This window comes from Spodoptera frugiperda, chromosome 12 (assembly GCF_023101765.2).
Source record: "Spodoptera frugiperda isolate SF20-4 chromosome 12, AGI-APGP_CSIRO_Sfru_2.0, whole genome shotgun sequence".
In the NCBI taxonomy this organism is placed as follows: domain Eukaryota; kingdom Metazoa; phylum Arthropoda; class Insecta; order Lepidoptera; family Noctuidae; genus Spodoptera; species Spodoptera frugiperda.
The window spans coordinates 5237649-5263507 of NC_064223.1; the positions used below are offsets into that span (position 1 = coordinate 5237649).

The window sequence follows — 25859 nt, forward strand, 5'->3', positions numbered from 1 at the left end:
TTTCTAGTGTTTTATGTCCACATCACATCGAGGGGTCAACAGTCAGTCTAGAAGAGTCACAATTACCTAAAATAATCATAAACGTTTATCTATATTATATGTAACATTTAGAATGTGACCGAATTCTATGTGTTTACCAGTGGCGTAGCGTGTCTTGGCGGGGCCCCGTATAAAAATTTGTTTGAGGGCCCCTTTTTTCCTTTTTTTTTGAGGGGAGAAAATCATTTAGTCTCTTTTCCCGCCCTGTCTCTCTTGGCCTTTATGACGAACGACGTTAATTTTCCTAAAATTGCTACTAACTTTTGAACGCATGCTTTACGCGAAACAAAGAAGGAATTGATTATTTGGAGTTTTGTAATTTATGAAAATTGGGAAGTTTTTATTTATAGCTTACGCACTTTGGGGGCCTCTGTGGACCAGGGGCCCCATATAATTGATACGGTGCTAGCTACGGCCCTGGTGTCTACCTACACTCGAGGGATCAAAACTTATGTAGGCCTGTTAGTTAAGCTGACAGCTGGATTTTAATTAAATGCTACCTCCTCTCTATATATTATCACGCTTTTACACCTTGAAGCACTATATGTCAGGCTGGAAACGTTATGTTGAATGTGTCTGGAGATAGGCGCTAGAGATAGCTGCCTAGCGTAATTCTAGGGTACTTTACTCAGTTATTTCTGAAATTAATTTAAATACCGTTATTATTTCAGTATTTTTGTTCAGGAAGGGTACCTATGTGGAGGAGGTTTTATATTTACTTTTAATCTAACTGGTAAAAAAATTAACTAAACTTAATTAACTAGAATTGAGTAAGTTTACTCTTACGTTATCACCACAAATGGAGTCCTGCAGGGCTGATACCGACTCGGGCCTGCGGATTGCCTAGCGGGTTGCCGGGGCACCGGCTCGAAAGGCAAGAAAGTAGAAACGGGGTGGTTTTTAGTCAATAAGAGTCTGACACTTCCTCTCGCCTCACTCAAGGCGGGAGAAGTCATTGAATTATTATCCCCCCTCAGAAAAAACCCTCACGTTAGGATACAATGTAAATAAACCTGAATAGTTTACAATTTTTCTTTCAGGATGTTTCTTATTTTACGATGCATACTACAAAGTAATTTTCTAAAGTACTCCTAATATTATGTATGCTATATAGCTGCTAAATATTTCGGGGACTAATTTCGAGAAAATACCGCCTACATAAATGATGAGACGTTCACAAACGTGTGCTATTGCGGTGAGTCGCACCATATATTATTGATGAAGATCATGAAGATAGCTTAAAATAGAAGGGACTTCTGCATGTCAACATACATATTTAGGGATGTAAGTGATCGTACTAGACCTTTCTTAAACAATATCTCAATTTTGTTCCTTTGCTTTACACATTTCTCGGTGAAAAGTAACAGATAACCTTACCTAAATACTTAAACGAATAAGAAGAAATAATACCTATTCTTTTGAGAAGGGAAAATCATTCTTCTTCCGTCTTAGGCGACGCGAGAAAGTATCAGACTCTTACTGACTAAAAACCACACCGTGCCTACTCCTGCTTTTCGAGCCGGAGACCCAGTAAACCCGCTAGGTAGTCCGCAGCTCCGTATAAGAAATAATACCTGATACGTACTTCCAAATAAATAAAATTACAGTAAAATGATGCGATTTTAATCTTAAAATCCTCGCCATCGGTAACCTAAGCCCGGCCAATCAATTACTGAATTGCGAATTTTGACAGGTAATCCCGATTTCAATCGAATCGGGGTGGATTTGTCACAGAATTAATAACAGACTGGCTTTTCCCTGTGGTCTGTATTTGTGTTATATGTACCCTTATTATGAGTTTGCTTTACGTTAATGGTTAGTTACTAGTACCACTCCTTAGCGATTGTTTTAGGAACAAAACCGTTACTAAGGAATAGTTTAAGTAATCACACTAATATTATAAATGTGAAAGTTTATTTGTTTGGATGTTTATCCGTCGATCACGCTGAAACTACTAAACGGATTTTTATGAAGTTTGGTATACAGATAAGGCTACTGACAGAAGCAGTTAGAGCTTTTAAAAGTGCTTTTTTAGATCGATTTTTTTGTAAACCCTATGATTCGGAGGGATTGCTTACTACCATCTCATAATTTAATAGACCTGTTTATACATATTGTATTGTATGTAACATACATAACCAAAATGCCACTTAATTAACGGCTTGTCCCCATAAATCATACGTACAAAGTTGGTCAAACAAAATATAAGTATCCGTGATCTTGACAAAGCGAAAACTGGGCAAGAAATTATCCGGAGTACGTCGGGTAAGCTAAGACGGATTAGTAGGGTACCCGGCAGACAAATTTATATGCTTATGTCCCCGACATTTACAATTTTTTTTATTTACTCACGCCGTATTTCATGCGACATGACAACAGGATATAATAAGGGTACTTTCGGTTTTAAAGTCTACACTATTAGAAAGCTGATACACTATTATGTAAACTGTAAAGCTGAAGAGTTTGTTTGTTTGAACGCGCTAATATCTAAAACTACTGGATCGGTTTGAAAAATCTGTGTTCGTAACGTGTTTCTATGTATTTGTAGGATACGTTTTGTCAGATAACCCACTGCTGGAAGGAGGTCGCTTCCCAATCCCCGATTCCCCAACAACCCTTAAATTTCTAACCCCCAAAAGACCGGCAACGTATTTGTTACGCCTCTGGTGTTTCGGGTGTCCATAGCCGATGGTAATAGCTTACCATTAGACTGGTGATCCGTCAGCTCGTATATCGGGTTATATCATAAAGAAAAATAAATAGAAAAAAAAATAACTTAAAAGTCATCTTCTCATCTTCAAAGGATAAGTCAACAAAGACACTAGACAAATAATTAAATAGTTTACTAGGTACTAGGTAATAATTAAACGACATAACTAATGTAAATACAAAATGGCGACAGCAACCCTAGAGTTTGTAGAGCGTTCATGAAACATTCATTTATCTGGCTAAGTCGAGTTTAAACCAGCCTGGGTTCCGTAGATTAACACTGGTTTATCCATAATTAAGACAAATATATTATTATTCAAGTTCGTTGTAGGTACCGCGGCTTGGTTTATCACTTTTAATAAAGGAAAAGTTATATTAGAGTTGCTAATGTGGGTTTGTGTTTAAGCATTTACCTAAATGGGTAACAAAATACGGGGAATAATTGTTCTTGTTAATCTTCTGGTTGATGCCAATTTACATTGTAATAAAATGATTACTGAATAATAATACTTTTTTGCTTATTTTAATAAATAAGAAAATATATTTTTTTTTAAATGCACACTCTTGCTGTTGTCTTGTGGAAACCTTATTTTAAAATAAATAAAAAAAATTTTTTTAATGCATACTGTCACAGACAACTGTGACTTCGAATTTTAATTTTTTTTTCCTTTATTTGTTTGTATTACATTGCCTAAGTATGGTTGTATTGATTTGTTTTTTTATTTTCTCTTTTTAGTTAATGCCTTTTATTTATTTTCATTACTGCCAGTGTTGTAAGAACGATTTTAATTTTATTCTCATTCACACACTTTCAATAATTTTAAACGTCGAACAAAGAGGTCACAATTGCCAATTAATTTCTCAAATCTTGTCTAGGGACAAAGTAAATCCTTTTAACCCTTTCTTCCATTTCATAAAATGGTCCTACATTTATGACAATAGGATATTACCTAATCCTTTCCTAGAGTCGAAATGTTTGAAAGTAAATTCCTCTTTTATTACAACTATTATTTAAAGAGAAATGTCATTTTAGACAGTCTAAAGGATTATTCAATTCAGTGTTACGTGCATTTTAAATGGTAACTCTTGTAAAACGAGTTAGTTATTTCTGATTTTTCTCTTCGCCTCTTATGATACTGATGGATTATAGAATTCGATTTCCTATATCAATAGACTGTAAGGATGTAAAATAAATCCTTACATTATGAAGTACATTATGAAGTAGCATCAAGTAAGCCAAGAATTAAGCCTAAATATCTGTTTAACGACCCTAAGGGCCTTATCATATGAGCGGATGGCGAACATCCTCAAAGCGGAGCGGGCGCGCAACGAACACGCGACAGATACGCAGCGAATTCGTTGCGGACGCGCAACGAGATTACCGCGAATAGCAGCGTGGACGCCATGTTACTGAGTGTATTGTACGTCATTAACTTGCTATAAAAACGCGACGAATACTATGCGTATTTGCCACGCGTCCGCGACGTCTTCGCTGTGCAGCCGCGACATGTTCGCGGCACATTCGCTGCAGTCGCTCGCAAACCAAGCTCTTTACGCTTTTACAATAAACATTTACATTATTGTATCATCTTTATAGGTTTAATCTCAGGAAATCTTATTCTTAATGTCCAATTAGTGGCTTATTGAGCCCTAACGGAGTTGACAAGGGTTGTATAGAAACAGATGAGCACCGATAGGTACAGCGGCTACAGATCAAGATAAACACAACCAGTATAAACTGACCTTCGAACTTGAGGAAAGATCATACAAAGCGAGGTCATGGTAATCTGGTTTTGTATAGCTTTGTGTAGTGAGTAAATTGTATTAGAACACAATTACACAGACTTTAGCTGCGGTACGTTGACTGAATACTTGAATACCTAACCTAGGTACTAAGTAATCTGTACGGATTACATGGTCTGACTTAGAATTCCTAGTATCTAGGTAGAGCAGATTAAGCTCTTTGTAGTGTGTGAGGTACGGAATCCATTAGCCGTATTATGTCAATGATTTGCTAACATTTGTTGGAATTTATTAAACCTAATTTTACACTACCAAACATCTCTCATTATATTTTCTTGAAATGACACTAAGTATTAAGCACGCTAATGTCGTAGTAGGAGGTAAGACTATTATTATATTTATTATCATCATCCGGAGCTGCAGACTAACGAGCGATTTACCGGGGCTCTGGTTCGAAAAGCAGGAGTAGGAATTTTTAGTCAGTAAGAGTCTGACACTCTTTCTCGCCTTTAGTCAGGAAAATCATCTAGTCATTAGATGATTTCCCCCCTCAAAAAACATAGCCATCACCATACCTGGGTATTTGTGATAGTTAAAACAGATTAATAAAACGTTCACAGATTTCCAACAAAATTTGTACCGTATCTAAGGTGAATATAGCTGTGTCTACTCTTCATAATCCGATAGTACCTAAGTAATTTAAGCGTTTAACGTATGTTGTAGTTACTCCAAGTTCAACGTAACTTCAAGTAATAACTACATGAATTTCAGCTTAGCTCAAGCCACGCGGCGTGCCGCAATAACGTGTTGAATTCAAATTGCAATTTGCATAAGTCGCTGTACCCTACAACATGTTGGCTTGTGGTTTACAAGTTACTGGTTACGGGATGAAAGGTTACACGTATCATACACATGAACAGCTTATCAGTGTCCACTGCTGACCAAAGGCCTCTTCTCATACGGAGAAGGTTTGAGCATTAATCACCACGCTCGCTCAATGCGGGTTGGCGATTTCAAACTTTAATTAGAAATTATAAGTTCAGGTTTCCTCACGATGTTTCCTTTCCCAAGACACAGTGGTATCTAAATAATCTTAGAAAGTTCACATAACATGGAAAATGTCACATTAGTACTTTGCCGTTGGTAGATTTCGAACCGAGCGGGTTCGAAAACGCTCGCTTCTTATGCATGAGCCGCTCGCGTGCAGGTGTCTTAAACCTCTGGGTCATCAGGACGAAATTAATACCCGATTTTAAATGAGAGTGTCGACAATCGCCGCGTCGTGTGTCGCGGAATGCTGCTTATGGATATGAGCCTCTAGCATGGCTTGAAACTAGTCGAGTTCCTCGTCAAACAGTTACGTAAGCCGATAACATAATAATTGAATTTAAATGAGATAGAAATCCTTGTACAGTGCCTAAGTCTTACTTCAGGTTTTGAAAACCAAATTGCAATTTGCATAAGTCGCTGTTCCGTACAACATGTTGGCTTGTGGTTTCCAAGTTATATACGGGACTACGAAACGTTACACTTAATTGAGTGTGTGCATACTTACCTAGGGTCACCGTACATACGCGATTTAATTACGAAAATGAACTTTATTGTAACGGAATACAGTTGTTGAGTTTGAGTTGTCGAGGATGTGGTTTCATTTGAGCTGCTAATGACTTGACTGCGACTGTTTGTGACTTGGAGGAAGGATTTTTGATGTTAAAGGTTTTGAACACTATGCTTTTTTAAATAGAGTTTGTTTTTAGACACTACTCACATATGGTGAAGGAAAACATTGTGAGGAAACATGTTTGTAATCGTTAATTATAATTATCTTTGAGCAAGTATGGTGATTAATGTTCGTACCTTCTCCATGTGAGAAGAGGCCATTGCTTAGTTGAGGGCTGGCGGACATATAGGCTGTTGTTGTGATGTGATAATGTAACACAAAAGATTTTTAAAATGTGATTGTGAAATCATACACGCATAGCAAAGGCCGAGTAAGATCGCATAGTAAGATCGATGCCAAGTAAAGACTTTATTAATGACTAGTTTTCAATCTTAATGTGTACTTTCTGTTCTTGATATGCAAAATATTTGTATTATTATCTTATCTATTTAGTCACTATTCGTATGAATCTGTAAGTGGCTCAATATTACTTGTATAATGTAGCTGTTGATTCACCTTTAAATAAATAAAGAAAACAATATACAACAAATCAGACTACAATAAACTATATGACTAGTCAGGTCTGCTTACTGCAATTTCCGTTAGACTTATTGTATTCGTCAGAGCTAGGTGAAGTCTAAAGTTCCATCAAAGGCTGTTCTCAAAGGCCTGGACGCCTTTGAGATTCAAAAGTTAGGCACCTCTGTATGCGGTGTCTGTTATCTGTGCTACATACGAGACCTTATTTCACCTCATTGTCACTGCGATAGCCGAGCATACGCTTTGTGCCGATAATGCCTTTATTTCATTGTTGTTAAGTCTCATTTTGCTTTGTAGAGAGTTTAAATTGTTTTGTTGGTATTAAGATCTTAGTGAAGACGCGTAGATAGATAAGTAGATAAATAAATAAAGAGGTAATAAAATTCAAATTAAGAATTGAATATTTTAATGGAGGAGAAATAAGAAAATCGATTGTTGTTTAATTTATTTTTTATTACATTCTTTTTCAATATGATCTGTTCTAAATTAAGCATTCTACTTCAAATTAATTAATACTGCCATGCAATATTATTTAAAACTCACATAAAATATCGAGACATAAATTCATATAATCTCGCTCGTTCAAAATGTTCAGACTTTGTTAATCGCATATAGAATATAATTTCATAATGCTGAGTCTATTAATTGCTGAGAAAACATTAACATAGAATCTAAGCATGGTATCAGAAACTTCAGAACGCAATAGTATCCTTTAATCCCTAAAAGATAGTGTTACAATGCCTACAAAAAGCCAAACCATTACAGAACCGATGACAGTGACCCGCGTAAAATGATTACACGCTTAATTCTTTCCATTTGTAGTTTGTTCGACTGACAGTCGATTAGGCGGCTCACTGGGCGATACCAAGTCATGTAGTAATGAGATAGACCTTTCCCCGCTTGATAGGTCAGTCACGTCAATCCTCAATGTTGAACAAGGCCTTTTTAGACCCTAACGGCATATATGATTGGTGTTCTAGTTTTGTCTCTTTCTGTTTCTAAGTAAAATCATGTTTGCTTAGTGTAATAGCCGATATTAGGCCCTTTCCCTTTCTGAATTTTAGGTTTTTAGCAAATTAATAATTTGGAAATTCTTGGTAGATAAAAGTGGTCTCTATTGTTTTTTTCTGGAGTATAAATTGGAGACAGATCCAGAACAAACATTTTGTGGCTACTTATAATTTAATTTCCGAAAACAAAAATGTCATCCAAGATAAAGGGTGAAAGTCACAGAAATATTATTTTTTACACTAGCTAATCCGGCAAACTTTGTACCGCCTCAATATTTGTTTCCCATCTTTTAAACCTTCCCTGGACAGACAAATAATTCAAGATCAAAATTAGCCAATTTGGTCCAGCCGATCTTTAGTTTTAGCGAGCCTAACGAACAGCAATTAATTTGTATATATTAGAAGATATCTATAATCAAAACACAAGGATGTGTCAATATGTGTAAGAACACAAATAAAAATACATAATTGCTTAAAAAACAAAAAAAAAATATGGGAAATAAAACAGTAGGAACACCACTCAATAAAAATGCAAAATAACAATCAGTAATACCTACTCTAATACAAATCCATTACTCTCCGTCTATATGTATATAACTACTTAGATATAGGTAGGTAGATAGGTGCTTATTCTTCGATCAATCAGATCAGGATACCGATATACCGACGCATCTGTTTACATAGGGAGCCAACCCCAATAAGCTTAGCAGACTAGGTTGATGATATTGATCGATCAGTATATAACGTATGAGAAAAGAAACAATAGGTTTTTTCTCAGTAAGGATGAGTGGTTTTAGCATTTTCAAGATGCATGAACTAATATCGACTTATGTCTTACTCAAGAGTTAAACTACGATCCTTATAATAACGCCTTCAGTTTCCATCAAGTTATCCGGAGCTGCGGATTACCTAGCGGGTATACCGAGGCTCGAAACGCAGGAGTAGGAACGGGGTGGTTTTTAGTCAGTAATATTCTGACACTCCCTCAAAGAAGTCATTGGATGATTTTCCCCATTTAAAAAAGAAAGGTGCCATCAAGTTTCTCGTACAAGCCTACATTGAGTCCATAAAGTAATTAATTAAAATGTATAACGTAATTAGTTATTACCGCACTTAGAGACATTTAATGATTACTTAAACTATTCCTTAGTAAAGATTTTGTATCGAAAACAATTGCTAGGGACTGGATTAAGTAACCATTAAATGACTCTGAGTACGGCGGCCAAAAAACACTGTTTAAAAATATATTTAAAACAATGCGTGCAGAAAATTAACGCACACATACATAAGTTCGCCAATGAAACGCTCAAACCGTGTGATTGATTTATTAATGTTGTTTCAAACCTCGAACAACAATGAAAGTCATACGAACGCGAGCTTCGAATCTGACGTAACGATCCATATTTGAAATTATTTCCACTTCGCTGGCAACACAATAAATAATCGATTTGCAATCTATTAGAATCGGACGTATCGATTGTCAATCGATAAGTAGATAATAAAAGGATTCAATTGATCGACTATTATTTGATATGATGTATCAATTAAGAAAACAAACTAGCTTACAATACTGGCATTGCATTTTAGGTAGCTACGTAATAAATAAAGGTCAAATTGCTAAAGCACAGTAAAGAAAAATGCGTGCGGATGTTTGTGGCAACATGTACTGTATCATTTGTTAAATGATGCTGTTGTGTGCAGACGATTTTCACCTTTTTGTACCTCTGGCCCAGCATGACCACTGCGAGGGTATTGTGTAATGAAGGCCCATACATTTTGCTCTCAGATGAAGTATCTATTATCACATAACCGAACAATGTTTACACGTCTAATAACAGACAGGTTGCGGTGTGGCAACACTATTGTGTAAAAAGCCTTATTTTCGGAAAAAATATATTAGGACTTTATAAAAAAATCTGTTTCTAACCTATTAAGGTTTAAAGTAACATGTCATTGCTATAATATTTAGCAGACAATTAAATTTACACTTTATTTAAGGGGAAATAAGCTGAACAATTGAGTGCAGTAAATTCCTGACATTATCTGAATTGAATTGACGAGAATGCGTTGTGGTGGCGGTTGCTGACGTTGACCACGGGGCAACTAGGGTTGGACAGTCGGACAGTCAGACCACAGACTCCTGACGCGGAAGCCATCCCCACCAAACTAGGTCACCTCTGCATCAGAACCACGCAGTTACGATAAGCCACAATCACGCAAATATGACCACAATATTATTCTGTTCCCACAGTTTTAATGAATTAACGCGATACTACGCACCTCCATTATGTCAATTTATGTAACTCTGGTTACGTATTAGTACGCCTCGGTGCTGATATTACGATGGATTGAAAGAACACCTGTCGTGCTGTGCCCTGTAGGCCATGGTCATACGATGTGTTAAACTATAAGCAACTGTCGGTTAGAAAGAAAACAGTTCAAATTCAAATGTTTACTTTTTACATTTTAAATTGCAGAGTTGTAGCTCTCGTTTCGTTTTTTTATTAATTATCCTCGTATGAGCGGTTCGGTATTCTTGGAATGGAAGCTTGCTTATAAATTCTAAGGAGGAATATTTTACTTTTAAATTCGACGGTTTATGTATGTTTCAGTATAGCGGATTCAATTTCAGTGCTGTATTTTATGAAATTTACATGTACCTGGAAAATTGTTTTTTTATGGTATAAAACGATCAGACGGATCACCTGATGGTAAGCAAGTATGGACACCCGAAACACCACAGGCGTTAAAAGTGCGTAGTCAGCGTTTTGGGGAATAAGAATTTAAGAGTTATTGGGGAATCGGGAATTGGGAAGAGAGGTACCTAATTGGGTCTCCGACAACCTCACTCACAAAACGCAAGCGTTGTTTCACGTAAGAACCGTGGTATCACTCCGGTCGAGCCGACCCATTCGCGCCGAAGCATGGCTCTCCCGCACTTAAAGCAATAGTGGTAGATTTACTACCATATCTTAGGCATACTTAATAGTTAAGTTTAATTGAAATATACTGTTGCTGTGTTAATGGATTAATACGCTGTTTGATTACATCACGTTATTACTTACATGGTATTCTTACGTTACGCATAATCAATTAATTAAACATTTGGAAGCAATAAGCGCTGATCACATTGACTGGGTAAATGTTGCACAATTGGTTGCATAAATATAATCGGTATTAAAACGCGAGCAACAATCGTGATAGTTGTTATAATATGTAGCGATGTTTACTGGAGTGGTACGATAATATCTCATGTTTTGCGGATAGCAAAAGATAGCAATGGCATGCTTAATAGGTGAATTTGCAAATGATGAATTTGATTTATGACCCATTGCAATATGCTTATTTTTAGAGGGAGATCTTTAGTTATTTTGATGGTATTGTACCATGGGATAAAATTGTTGGTTAACCTGTAATTGGTGACTGTATAAGCCCAAAACTGATTTATATGTATTTACTGTACTTAATACTCTTTATACAGAAGCTGTTGGTATACCTTTAATAAATAAATAAAATAAATAAATTGTATTTTGTTAACTGTAGTAAATGTAAGGATGAATTGATGCCATGGTATATTTCAAATAATCTCTCTTTTGCGGTTATCATAAATCTGTATAGCATACAATAACCCACCCACAGAGAGCTAAAAAACCCACATGTTGAACTGAAAACTGAATAAAACGAAAAACAACGACAGGCTTTGTGTCTAAATAAAGGAATTTCATACTGTGCAGTTTTTGTGGCCGCGCTCTGATGCGAAAGTGTGGTTGACATGGTGAGCCAAATCAATCAAGTGGATTTGTCATATTTTTTAAGTGCTTTTTGATATTATATTTCCTAAAATCAGGGGTTTTAACGATCTTTTGTGACCTTTGTCCTTTGTTCTTGCTTTTACAAGAGAAATAACAGCATTATAGCCATGTTAAAAAAATAATAACGTTCGATTATGCGGTCGAATAGAAACCATCGTTCGCATCAAATTTGGAAATAGTCCAAAAATGCTCAATATATTTCACCATACTAGATAATATGAATTCAGAAGAAATAATGTTTTTTAGATTTCTACTTAACGTCTTTTTTTTGAAGGGTAAAATGATCCAGTGATTTCTGCCGCCTAGGGCGAGGCAAGAGGGAGTGTCAGACTTACTGACTAAAAACCAACCCGTTCCTACTCCTGCTTTTCGAGCCGGAGCCCCGGTATACCCGCTAGGTAGTCCGCAGCTCCGGATGTACTTAATATCTAGTTTTAACGTATATTTAGTTTCCATTTCAAGAAGGAAATTAAGTTCTTAAAGACTCCCCTGGGGAAGATGAGGAGGGCCGTCAGACTCTTACTGGCAACCAACCTTTTTTTTTCTAATATGGTACCATAGGCCTTTGTCCTGCAATGGGATGATCATGGCTGAAATCTAAATCTAAATGTAATATAATATTATAAGTATGTCTGAAAACAAGTTCTTTATAATGGCTAAAATAAGTTAGTTGCACTAAAATTGCAGTACTGAACGAAGTAACACAGTGAATGCAAATTAGCAACTAAAATTAAATGCTGGATTAAATGTCCATTGTAATAACAAGTTGATAGGTCTATAAAGTCGGAGCACCTGCATAATAATGCAACACTGTATTCTAATACTCTGTTCATTTCATTCCACAGTCAGAGGTACTTGATTAAATCTGTTAAATGCAACATTTTCATTTATGTTAAAAGCGTACATTCAGATTGTTGTCAAAAACGTTGGGTCAATGACAAAAAATAAACAACGACTCTCATGTTTGAAATGCCGTGAAATATACTTAATTTAATTTATACTTTATGTACATTGAAACAATGGTGGACTTACTGGCAATTTGACATTCTCTAACAGTCAACAACAACAGGTGATGTAGGGACAACAGTAGGTGTAAAAGTTTGAACTTTGAAATACAGTCACCTCTTAAACATCTATTATATCAAAATAAGTCGGGGTTTCCTTTCTGACTCCTATAACTTCCGAACGCACGAACCGATTTCCACGGTTTTGCATTCGTTGGAAAGGTGTGGGGCTTCATGAGGTTTACCTATAGCAAAGAAAATTCAGGATTTTTTTAAGATAAAAGCAGGAAGACAGGAAAAATCATTGGTGGCGAAACGGAGTTCGCCGGCTTTGCTAGTGTATCATAAAATAAATGCATGCAATAGGTAATTAATATTCACTGTCTTACCTACGACCCATATCGTTATAAAAGTAGACAACAACAATTCACAATTTGGCACAAATAACTCACAACACTACCTCTAACAGTAACACAAACAAACACAAACCATATTGTTTTCTGTTTGTCTACTCAATATCGTACGCACGTAGCGTACACCACTCAAATCACAATTACGTATTCCCGGGCAGGCTCCGCGCTTATGCAAAAAAGCATCTTCAATAGACTCTAATTGTCTTCGGTTTGGTTCGCTTTTGTGTTGTTAATCAACGCACTGTGATTGTTCAAAAGCCATTGTCCTTCTTTGTTTGGCGACCCTCGGGATTATTACCACATTTTTGTTATAGACAACCCTGTCATGAAAATATTGTAATAAAGGAATGTCCTGATATGTCATTTTGTATCTATGTATCATTACATAGTATAAAACAAAGTCGCTTTCTCTGTCCCTTTATACATATAAATCTATAAAACTACGGAACGGATTTTGATGCGGTTTTTTAAATAGATAGTGAATTAATAGGTAGGTTTATATGGATAATACATGCATAATATCACTATTGCACCCATGCGAAGCTAGGGCCGGTCGCTAGTAATATAATATTCCTGTTTCTCAAAAATAATTTTGTCGAGACGGTCGCCATAGCTAATTGCCACTAATCCCTTGCGATTAAAGGAATATGGGGCATCATATATTACATGTAATTAGGGCACCCGCAGTAGCTTGGTGTTCCATGTCGAGTAGCGACGGAACCCCTTACATTTGTACATAGGGTTGTTTTGTGGGGTATATATTAAGTTTGGACGTATTTCCCAGAACCAAGGAGAATTGACAAAGGGACTGAGGACCTGCTTATACATAGGTAGCTGCACAAATTCTCTGTAACTGCCTTGTTCAGTAATTGTGATAGGAGTTACCTAGCGTGAAATTAAAAACAAATCCTAACGACCTCTTCAAAAATCCTTCCTTAAAATTTTGATCCCTATAATTTTAATAACAACGACAACCGATATTAAATATTCAGGAAATGTCGGCGCGGGTTACATTAATTTCCTATAAAATGTTGACAAAATTTTAATTTGGTCGGAAAACAAAATTATGAGAGCTTTCGTATTTGTCTAATAATAAAAAGGGTATGTTTGTTGTTGAATTAGGTTGTGTTAGGTATCGGGGAAGGCATTGGTGGAGTATCAACATAACGCTTGAATGGCGGACACATATTTCTTATCGGCGAGTCTCGAGTTTACTTTGTGCTATTCACAGCGTCTTTGAGAGCTCACAGGCAAGGAGCAAACATCTTTTGGTGTTACATCCATTACCGACATTATCAACGAACTCTTCACAAGACGGGGAAAATATTTTAGCACATTTTCTTTTTGCTTTATAGATTTTCGTTCGAGTTCGTGGTTCGGGATAATTTTGTTAAAGGGCTGGGATTTTCTTTGTAAGCGCTTTGAGTGAGGAAACGAGTGTTGGTTTTGATACCTAATTGATGGTTTTAGAATGTCTAATTATAAAGACTAGTGGTCGCCTAGTGGTCGAAATTCGACCATATACGATTTAATTTACAATACCACTTAACATACGTTCAAGGATAATTTTTATTTCACTCAAACTCAAACAAACTCTTTTATAAAACTCTTTTCATATGAGACTTGAAAATATCATCGCAATGTCTATCGATTTTGACGTTTTGTCAAATACGATCAGATACTATGCATGTGTGTGTAATGTTTTATTTATTGATTTAATGTACTTTATAAGCATTATTTTTGATAAATATTAGCGTTCTGTACTTCTCCTACACATAAACTATAAGTGTACCAAATTTTATGCTCCTACGTCCGCGCAATTTTCGTAAAAAGCGGTCCAAAGTTTTTGCATCACGTATTAATATATAGATGTCCGATCAAGCCGTCAATAACATCAAATTAAAGGTTCTCCTTTTCATTCGCATTATAAAAAGAACTCTTTTACAAACTGAAAATTTAACCTTATCATTTATTCAATTGAAACTAACGAAAAAATATCGAATGAAATTTCTCACGAGACTCAGTTTTTAATTAAAATATTATATTAAATTTATAACTGCGCCAAGGGATTAAGTGATATGAAAAAACTTTCAATTTACGCTTGATGAAAAGTTATTTTAATATTTCAATTCTTTTTCGTTGCAGGTACATTGCAGCATGGTAAAAGTGGAGTAATAGTAGTGTCGTACGTTAGAGGGTTAAGTGTTTCACAATGTGCGTCAAAACTATCGAAGTCAGAACGATGTTCGTCGCGACCATTTTAGTGTTAGTGAGTGTTGTGAGTGCTAATGTGAACTCTACGAGTGAGCTGGGAGGGTCCCGCATGGCATGGATGAAGTCCTTGCTGGACCACCACAGCTGGACTGACTACCTCACCAACGGCAACATGACCCTGCCAGAGAAGTGCGAGAGTGATCTCAAAGTCTACTTATCAGCTCTCAACGAAGGAAAGCTGTGGGCTTCGAAAAGTAAGTCATATTTGATATTTAATAGGGAATGTTACAAACAAACTTTGTTTGACTGCCTACCAGGAAAAGGGTCTTGGGTTCGATTCCCGGATCGGGCGAAGTATTGCTGGGCTTTTTTCGGTTTTCGAAAATTTCTCAGTAGTAGCACGGAGTCTGGAAATGTGCCCGGTATATGGCAATAGGCTCACCACAAAAAATGTGAAAAGTGGGTATACATTGTACAGTGGCATTACGTGCCATAATGTGCACCTCTGCCTACACCTTCGAGGATGGGTTAAAGGCGTGACGATATGTATGTATGTTTCAAATAAAACCACATGCAAAGAGACCGGTCTATCAAGCTAAATGGTAGGCCTACCCGATGTATAATCGTTGCGGTATTTTACCAGTTAGCAGCCTCCTCGGTTAAGTTATTATATAATGTGAGATAAGAGTTGTAAAGAAAGCAGGTGGCACGCTGCCCGCGCCGCGCTCTCAACTAGGTCGCAGCATACCTTACAAGTTTCATATAAAACGCCGGCACCAAACATTTTAATACATTTTCGGATATAACATATTCATATAATATGCATTGACCTCGCAAATTGCCTTATAAGTGAGAAAGTAATATCATTTCCTCGTGCTTACATATTAACATGAAATATACAGGAAATGCTTGTGGTACATAAGTGCAGCCGTAATCTGTTATTGACAGCTTTGAATCCGAAAGAATAGGGGATAATCTCTTCCATTGAGTTCTGTTTTAATCCCATGATAGGAACTCTTCAAACAGTAGCCTTAGTACGAGTTTTCTTTACGTTTAAAGTCGAAACGAGAGCGCGTTCGACGCTCTGATTGGTTGGTTTATTCGTAACGTCCAATCAGGGCACCGAACGCAATCTAGTTTCGAAAAAAAGAAAAGAAAACACATTAATTTTACATGCAAAAAATAACAATGACAAGTAGATACAGCAAAAAATAACTAATATAAAACTAAACTAATTAAACAATGCATGTATTTTGTCGACGGTGAAATGGAACCAGTTCAACATGTGCAAGACAGGGCCGTAAAGCCAACTCATACTAAGTGTACAGTTGTAAGAAATGTCGGCAAATTCTATTTATAATGTGTCTATCTACATAGGTATAGTGATAGTATGAATCAGAGGGCCCCGGGTAAAGGCGCAGGCGCGATATTTTCATTCCTCTCACATCCGATCATTACTGTCCGTTCATCTTCAACAATCATGCATAAATGTATTCTGGAATACATCTAAAAACGTATTTATTAATATTAAACAGACATCTGATGTTTATTGGATTTTTTATGAGTTTTCCTTTTATTTATCACCAGGTTTAGTGTTTCACAATGGTTTTTGTCATAGTTAGGTATTTTATAAGCTGGTAAATGAGCTGACGGATCACTTGATGGTAAGTAATCGCCGCTGCCCATGGACACCCGAAACACCAGAGGCGTTACAAATACGTTAGGAATTTAAGGTTTGTTGGGGAATCGGGGGTTGGGAAGGGGGGTAATTGGGCCTCCGGTAACCTCATTCACATCCGAAAACATAAGACAAACGTTGTTTCACGTCGCTTTTCTGTGAGGCTGTGGTATCTCTGCGGTCGAACCGATCTATTCGTGCCGAAACATGGCCCTAACACACATAAAGTTTTCTTATTTCAATCCCCAACTCAATTGATTATGGAGAATATTCTGCAAGCTGTTAGATATTTTTCGGTCGTTGCCTTTGCCAGTCCTTCGCGAGCCGTAAATATACTCAGAGCTCTTGAATCTTCGCAGCACGTGACCGAAATGAGAATCATATCTTTTCGTTACGGTCACTGTTTGATTCAAATATCATTTATCAAAGGGCCATAGTTTCTCAAGTGATGCCGTCCTGACTGGCTCCATTCATCTTGTATCTCATCTCGAAGGTAATAGAGCAAACAAATTTTCCTCCGCGCCCAATGATTCATCATTTGTTCCAAACCGTTATTAATCATGGCCGAAATATTACACTGTCTATCTGTATTATAGTAAATTGACATTTTTATCGGTACTCGTCATATTCATTTTGTCTTGATGATATATCCAGTAGTTACGTAATTCCGGATTGCTGAATCTCCGGATCGACTAGTAATTATTATTGAGGATTTGTTTTTCATTAGGAAATTGTGTAACGTCATGCCTTTTATCCTTGAAGGGGTAGGCAGAGGTGCACATTACGGTACGTAATGCCTAAATATTAGGAAATTGCAACTAAAATAGTCATTATGTTTCCATTAGGCATGAAAAATAGCCTTGGTGTTTATATCAGGCGACAATCGAAGTCATTAAGGACACAGTCTGTCTAACTGAGGATGTAGTAGGTACTAATCCAGTCTTTCGCAAATGGCAATATACACGATAAAGAAGTGACAACGGATAAATGAAAAATGAACCTTAATTAATTCTTTTGAGGGTTGAAAATGTTTTATCCAATATCGTAAAACAATGCCGAATCGAACTGGAAATCTATGCGAACAATGGAAATCAATTACAGGATAGGCAGATGTGTGTTTTAATTGTATTGTCACGAACGTATAGGTAAGTGGAATAAATTAATTCCGAGAGCTGTTGTTAGGGCTGTTTTAATTCAATGATTACGCTATGACACTCGTGTTTTGAAGATAATTAACATAACTGTAACATCATGCAGTTTTACTTAAGAAGTAGTAGGCTGAGATGCACAGAATTTCTTTAATTTAACACCAACTTTTTATGAGTTCTGAGATGAGATTTCTAGACATTAGTTAATTCCGGAGCTGCGGACTACCTAGCGGGTTTACCGGGGCCCCGGCTCGACAAGCAGGAGTAGGAACCGGGTGGTTTTTAGTCAGTAAGAGTCTGACACTCCCTCTCGCCTCGCCCTGGCGTGAGAAGTAATTGGATGATTTTCCCCGCTTAAAAAATAGACATTAATGTTAATGTTAATTATTACGTTATCGGCTTACTCACGTAAATGTTTGACGAGGTTAAATTTAGTATGTCTCACGAAAGTTACAATAAAATTATTAGTTAATGTTAATGTTGAGACTCACAAAATAGTTGGTGATCGAGGTATTGCCAATAGCAGACTATTGCTATTTCACTGGGCATGATTCCAGCCTCTACGCTATTACTGAACATTTTCTTCTCTACACATATACTTTTCCCAGCTCAGAAAAAAATATTGCTAACAGTCCTTCTTCGGTAGTCATGCTCGCGGCCATTTAATGAAGCAAATTAGTTTTTTAACATTTGATAGGAAAGTTTGTGGGAACAATGATTGAGTTGTGAATAATAAAGTTATTCTGCCTAACTACTCGTAGTAGCTACTGAAACTTTGTGTTTTATTCAAACTGAATAAAGCTGGTTTTCCTTATTGTAACTGCATTAGAAATGGGGTTGAAATGTTGTTCATAAGTGTAATGTTTCTTTGTAGGTTGGTTACCGGGGCTCCGACTCAAAGCAGGAGAAGGGGTGGTTTTAGTCAGTAAGAGTCTGACACTCCCTCTCGCCTTACCCAAGGCGGGAGAAGTCATTGGATGATTTCCCCCCCTCAAAAAAAATGTTCTTTGTAGATTATGTTTATTTGTTTTGCGTTGTTTACAAGTTGTATTGCAGTATACTTGATGCTTGTTCCCAAATCTAAAACAGAATTAAACAATAGGTAGTAATAAAAATCTAGTTTTTCCTTTTATTTTATTTTTTGACGCTGTCAAACACGCTGAAACTACTGCGCGTATTTTGATGGAATTTGGTATACAGACAGGGTATGAGTTGACTTGAGTGATAGGATACTTTTTATCCCACTGGAACGCAGGCGTAGCTGCTAACAGAACATTGTATGGTATAAATACATAGTGACCATAATATTGTGTTTGTTGTTTTTTCACATTAACAAGTGGTGTTATTTCAGCATTGCGATATATTTACCTTGTGCCGCAATAAAACAGAACATTTGCAGTGTTATTTTATTTTATTTTGCTATGCAGTACGGACTGGTGACCATCTGTTCAAATACACACTAGATTTAATTTAATTTTCAATTCAATGGAAACCACGGGATCGTGAATAATTTCCTCTGCACAGGTTTTTATGCAAACATAAATGGGGTTAGTTGGTATTTTATTTATACACAAATATGTTACCTATATGTAGAAAATGTTTCCAAATAAATGAATACACACAATATGAATAAATTCTATATGTGAATGAAAATAAAGAGTTACTATATGGAAGTGTATCAATATGGTTCCAGTTAGCAATCATCCAATTTTTCAACAACTGTATAAGATCGGTATGAAACTTTACGGCCGATCCAATACCAAAACCATTGGCTTTTTATTTTGAAATCATCAATGGTTTTGCTTTTTCGACCGCACTCAAGACATCCATTGATTCTCAAGACACGCATTAAAGTATTAAAGGTCAAACTAAAAACTTGAGAGTTTCAACTAATGTAACTTTGATTGCAATCTGTTTGTAACGGAACATTAGTACGTTACAAGTACCAAAGTTGCCCCGAGGGAAAGTAAAGACGTCACTCAGATACAACTGCTAATCGACTGCCAATCATTCGGAGAATCTTTCGAATCGATTCATTTCATTCGGTCAATCCATGACGATGCTACTTCATTGTTTCGGTTACAATTTCTTTTCTCTTTTACTGTACCCTTAGTATGAGTCTGCTTTACGTCGAAAGAAAACGAAACGAGGGCGCGTGCAGCGCTTTGATTGGTGGGTTTATGCAAGCCGGCCAATCAGAGCGCCGAAAGCGCTCTCGTTTCGATTACTTTTAACGTAAAGCAAACTCGTACTAAGGGTACTGGAGATGTGAGATTACGTAGTTCACTCCACTACTCATGAGAGGGTTGTAAAGAACCCGTAAAAGTCCAGTTATCTGCACTACCATGCTTGTCTCATTTTAACAAGATGTTACGTAGATAAAATACGTGGTAGGAAATTGCAGACGATAAACTCTGACTTTTAGCCATGACTTTCATAGTCGCATAAAGTCTTTCTCTCTGTTTTCTCATCAAATTTTGAGAAATCTTCACTTAGTGCTCCTAATTATGGTCGAAGGGAACTTCATGTCCAACCACTTTCTAAGATTATGTTAAGTTACCTTATGTCCAAATACTCAAACGCTACTCAATTTTAAAGTCTCTCAAAAATATATCTGCCACTATAAATACTAGACAAAATGACAGAGATGACAAGACATTTAAGTACAACTTAAAATTCAGTAGCATTTTAGTATTCGGGCGTTAGTTTGTAGAAAATATAACACAGATTATCATGATCAGCAGCTCATCTAATATTAAATGGGTACATACAAATGCTTTGACTAACATTGGTAGTGAATATTCACAAACGTGAATTAAAATCTACATTTCCCATCTGTTCTGTGAATTTAAACCTTATAAAGAGCAGAGAATCTATTACATCGCATTATATACAGCGGGGAAAGATTCGAGGAAGCGGTCCGCTAAATGAAGCTAAATGAGTGTGCTTAAATAAATGAATAGTCGAGGTGTAAGCATCTCGTCCACACAAATGTACAGCTAGCTGGAAATAATGCTTATTGTGCGGTTTTGTGACAGCGTATCTAACATTAACACAGTCCTTTGTAATACGGAATCAAATAAATTAACATGTGCCTCGAAATTACCCTATTTCACAATCGGTAGGGCAGTAAATCGGGAACACGGGGCAATTAAGTTCTTGACGTCGTATTGCTCCGTTTTACCTACAAATTGCGTGATTTGCATCTTACCAAATTGGCGTTCTAGGACAGATAAGAAATGCTGCGAGACTTTGCAGAGTTTTTAAACGACAAAGTTACGAAAATAGATGAATATTTCGTATTTAGATTTAAGCATATCATTTGAAATGCGAAAAAGTTTTGCTGGAATTCAAATCCCGAGTTAACTGTTAAGAAACTATGTATTCACTGAATAATGTTTTTATACTACAGTCAAAAAACGACAAAAACTTATTTTACATGGAGACAACAAGCCACAAAACCTATAAATATTAATGCAATTGCTCCATTAGCTTGTTATATTACCCACAAACAAATACTTCACGATTAGGTAAAAAGAAACAAGAAAATGAGGCAATTGAAAGATTTATGAAGCCCTCCCCGCTTTTGTTTATTGCGAGACACGAGTATGATTTCGTTTTGGTGAAAATAAACTGTACCATTAGCTTCATAAATCAAGAATTTTGACGTAAGTACTACCCGAAACTTGGCCTGGAGTTATTAAGTACATGAGTAGGGTTGTATTGGCTATAACTCAAATAAATGCACATGTACTCTGCATAAAATTACGATAGATTGTATATACGTATTTAAGGGTTATTATTTTCATATGCGGTTAATCCTTAAATATGCCAACAGATGTAACTAAGAGACTAAAATGGTCGTATACTCAAACGTCACACAATTTTAAGACGCTCTCGAGAATAGTTCTGTCACTAAAAATTCTAAATAAAAGACAGAGATAGAGAGATATTTAAGTTCAACTTTAAATTGAGTAGCGTTTTAGTATTAGAGCGCTAGAAAACTTTTCTATTTTTGAAAGTCAATGTACCTAATTGGGTCTCTTAAGTTTGGGTGTGCGTAGAGGAGTACTAAGAGTAGTTTCTCGAATCTTCTGCAAGAATCAAAAAAAGAACAGGGTTTTTTATACATATACTCGTATGAAGTTGCAAGCAAAAGTCAGTTATAGAAATACACAAACCAATCACATTCATTAATTCATTTGTTTTTTTTAACAACTTCTTTTTGTAGTCAACCCAGATTCATTGGTTGATTGCTTGCCAGTGTGTAACCTCTTTACTAACATCATTATTTTAGGAAATATACAAGTTGATGTAGCAAGCGTAATGAAATGAATGAAGGGCAGCCATTACTCCCGTTTTACTACAAACCTCGCACGTTTTGATTACAAGTTGTTAAAGGTTATGTGTAGTTGCTAGAAATGTGAAATGGATGGTTACATTGTAACTGTTTTAGGTGGAAAATTACAGAATGTATGTATGTGTGCTTGTCAAGGTTTCGGTGTTATGATATATTAAACTTTAGTTCATATTATACTTCTTTTAAAAAGTTTGTTAAGTTTTTTATGTGTAGGTACCTATTTGACTGGCTGATGCTTGCTTCTTCGCTCGTGTGGATTACGGACTTTGTGACTAATAAAAGTAGCTTAAATTACTCGTCAGCTGATGTACAGCTACCTCCCAATTAAAGACCCGTCAAAATTGGTCCAGCAATTACAAAGTTTAGCCAGTCGTTATCCTTTTAGTTTTCTGGTTATTCATGCAACATCAGCCTTAAGCAGTTGATTACAACTATTATTACATAAAATAAACATTGAAATCCTCATTTTTTTTAAATAATAATTGTTTTTTTCCGTCACCTATTTACGGCGTTTGGGAGCGTTCCATTTACACCCAATGTACTCGTATAATATTTGAATGTGTACCTAACTCAAAACAGACATATTTTTCGGTACAGACTTAAGTGTCACATAGCAAATGGTCCTTTATTGTACCTAAACATATGAAAAATAAAAAGTTTTCAAATAAATTCTAAACAGTCTAGTCGGACCCTTGTCAAGTAGGTTCTCTGTTACCATGGCAACCGATTATCATGGGAATATCTCAAGTTTACAAATGGAGCGCTTACACCTGAAATATTCATAAAAGTAGGTACCATCTCAGGTCATTTGAGGTCAAGGTCGCTTGAAAAATGGACTGTAAGGCTGTGAAAAGTGGGTTCAAATTCAAATATGTCTGTCTTATTTTATTTTAGAAATAAAATTATTTGTTAGTTTTCAGATTCTTGGAAATTTTGTTTATGAGTTTAGGTATTCATGAGACGTTTTAATTGTTATGTTTGGGACGATAACTGAGGGACGACCAAGAGGTCTTTGGCTCTATAATGGATTTGTAACCAGTAAAAACGGGGAAGTTCCATTTAATATTAATGCATCTGCTGCTCCGCCCCCATCTTACTTATAGGTACCTTAGAAACTCAGGACTTAAGAAAATATTTGTAGTCATTATAATAACTATATTTTATAACTATAATTTTATAATTTTATATTAATTTTATATTTATTTGAATTTTCCTGTTTTTATGGTTTTTTAAAATATTTTTTAATTTCATAAGTTCCTATTAGACTTAAGTACAAAATATTGTTAATTGCATTGTATTTATATTATTATTTAATTTTATGACATCTAACTGTGTTAATACTGTGAATGTGGTGCATGTCTATAATTGGCATAAGCACATGATCTTGTGTCTTCATCTTGTCTTTCTTTAATGTTGGTGTTTATTCTGTTGACGTGCCTTATGATAATAAATAAATAAATAAACTATGTCAAGTGTCACCATTGTCACTTAAAGGAGGTTGAGAGAAGCGTGTAAGCACACACACACACACACATTTACGTCAACACAAGAGGTCGTGTTCAATATTCGTAGCTTTTAAGATAATGCAATAGTATGGTACTTGAGCACTGCAGGCTTAAACTAACAATATTGACAGCAAACAGACATAGTCAAGCAAGTTATTTTGCGTATTATTGTGAATAGTGACAAGGTATTAAGGAAATATTTATTTATACAGGGACGAATAGCAGGAAAGTATTTTCAATACATGTATATCAGTAGAACAAGAAGTAAGCTAAATTAATTATTATGTTATCGACTTACTCACGTAACTGTTTGACGAGGAACTCGACTAGTTTCAACCCACGTTAGGGGCAGTTAAAGTACTTTTTTAAATCATTATGCCTTTTATCCCTGAAGGAGCAGGCAGAGGTGCACATTATGGCACGTAAAACCACTGTACAATGTACACCCACTTTTCACAATTAATGTTGTAAGTTCCATGTAATATGGGGTGAGTCTATTGCAATATACCGAGTATAGTTCCAGACTCTGTGCTACTACTGAGATTTTTTTCGAAAAACCGTAATAAGGTCAGCAAATCTTCACCCGACCCGGGAATCGAACCTGGGACGGCAGTCGAACTTGCAACCACTCGGCTAACGAGGCAGCCAAAAAGTCAAATTGTTATAAATACATAATTTAAATGTAAATAAACATTCAAATAGTTACAAAAGTACTTATCGACGTTACAAAGCCAGGTACTTCGAGAGTAATCGTTAAACACGGAACAAAAGCCACATAAAACGGAACAGCGACGCTTAGTTTGTGTTCGCGGTTTCCTAACAAAATACTACACTAGGCATTCGTTGTTCTAACACCTAGTCAAACAAACTTTGATTCGTAGTCGGGAGTTTAAAGTTAAATTATTCCGTAATTCATTACAAATGGTATATGTTTATAGGATTCGTTTAATTTTGCTATTCGATGGCTAATCAGCCGCGTAGCGTATAAAAATTTGTTTGGGTGCCCTTTTTTTTGCTTGGGGAGGAAGCACCAAATGACTTCCACTACGTCTATCAAGCGTTAAAGAGGGGTCTTACCTATACTATAACGGCGAACCCAAGTTTGAGGGCCCTTATGATGACGTTAATTTTCCTAAAGTTGCTGCCAACTTTTGAATGCATGCTTTACGCGGAAAGAGAAGGAATTGATATTTGTAATTTCGGAAATTAAATATTTTTTTAAACTTTTCATTTTTCTTGCGCACGCTGGTCCCGCGTAGCCCGGGGCTCTATATAATTGATACGGCACTAGCTACACATCTGTGGCTATTTGTCGTTTCAATCAATCACGTTTCAGATACCTTGAGATAGAATTTGCATGTGTAATTTCAGATAAAAACAATCTCTTTTTTTCTAGAGGAAGTACTTAAAGAAAATTTGATTTTTGAAATCTTTTCTCTGAGTCAAAGACATGCAGATATTTCTTATTCAAAGTCTAAATACTACCTAATTTCAAGCAGAGACACTATTAACATTACCAATTAAACCGTTTCTAAATAGACGAAGTTTGATGATGTTTAGTTTTGAAACGAAATAACTTATTTAAGTTAACGTTTCATTAAAATGTTTATGAGATGTCCAGTCTCAAGTTTGAGAAGTGTCGTGTTAGTAAAATATGTATTAGTTTTATGACGAGCTAAGTTTGTGTAGGGTCAATCATAGTTTAACGAAGAAACATAAAAATGAGACTAAAACTTGGATATTAGCACTGGTAATGAATGTACTTAAGAGATTATGATATAAGCCGGTAAACGAGCAGACGGATCACTTGATGGAAAGCGATCGCCGCCGACCATAGACACCCGAAACACCAGAGGCGTTACAAGTGCGTTGCCGGCCTTTAGGTGGTTAGGAATTTTAGGGTTGTTGGGGAATCGGGAATTGGGAAGATTAGGAAGGGGGTAATTGGACCTCCGGTAACCTCACTGACACAACGCAAGCGTTGTTTCACGTCGGTTTTCTGTGAGGCCGTGGTATTACTCCGG

General features: G+C 36.2%; 1 protein-coding gene across 1 annotated transcript in view; it reads left to right on the plus strand.

Moving 5' to 3' along the window:
• LOC118262496 (nose resistant to fluoxetine protein 6) overlaps positions 1 to 25859 on the plus strand; it is a 113162-nt gene that overhangs the window by 11831 nt on the left and 75472 nt on the right. The window contains exon 2 of the mRNA XM_035573916.2: positions 15076 to 15398. Coding sequence (XP_035429809.2) covers positions 15143 to 15398 — 256 coding nt within the window. The 5' untranslated portion in view covers positions 15076 to 15142. The remainder of the gene's footprint in view (positions 1 to 15075; positions 15399 to 25859) is intronic.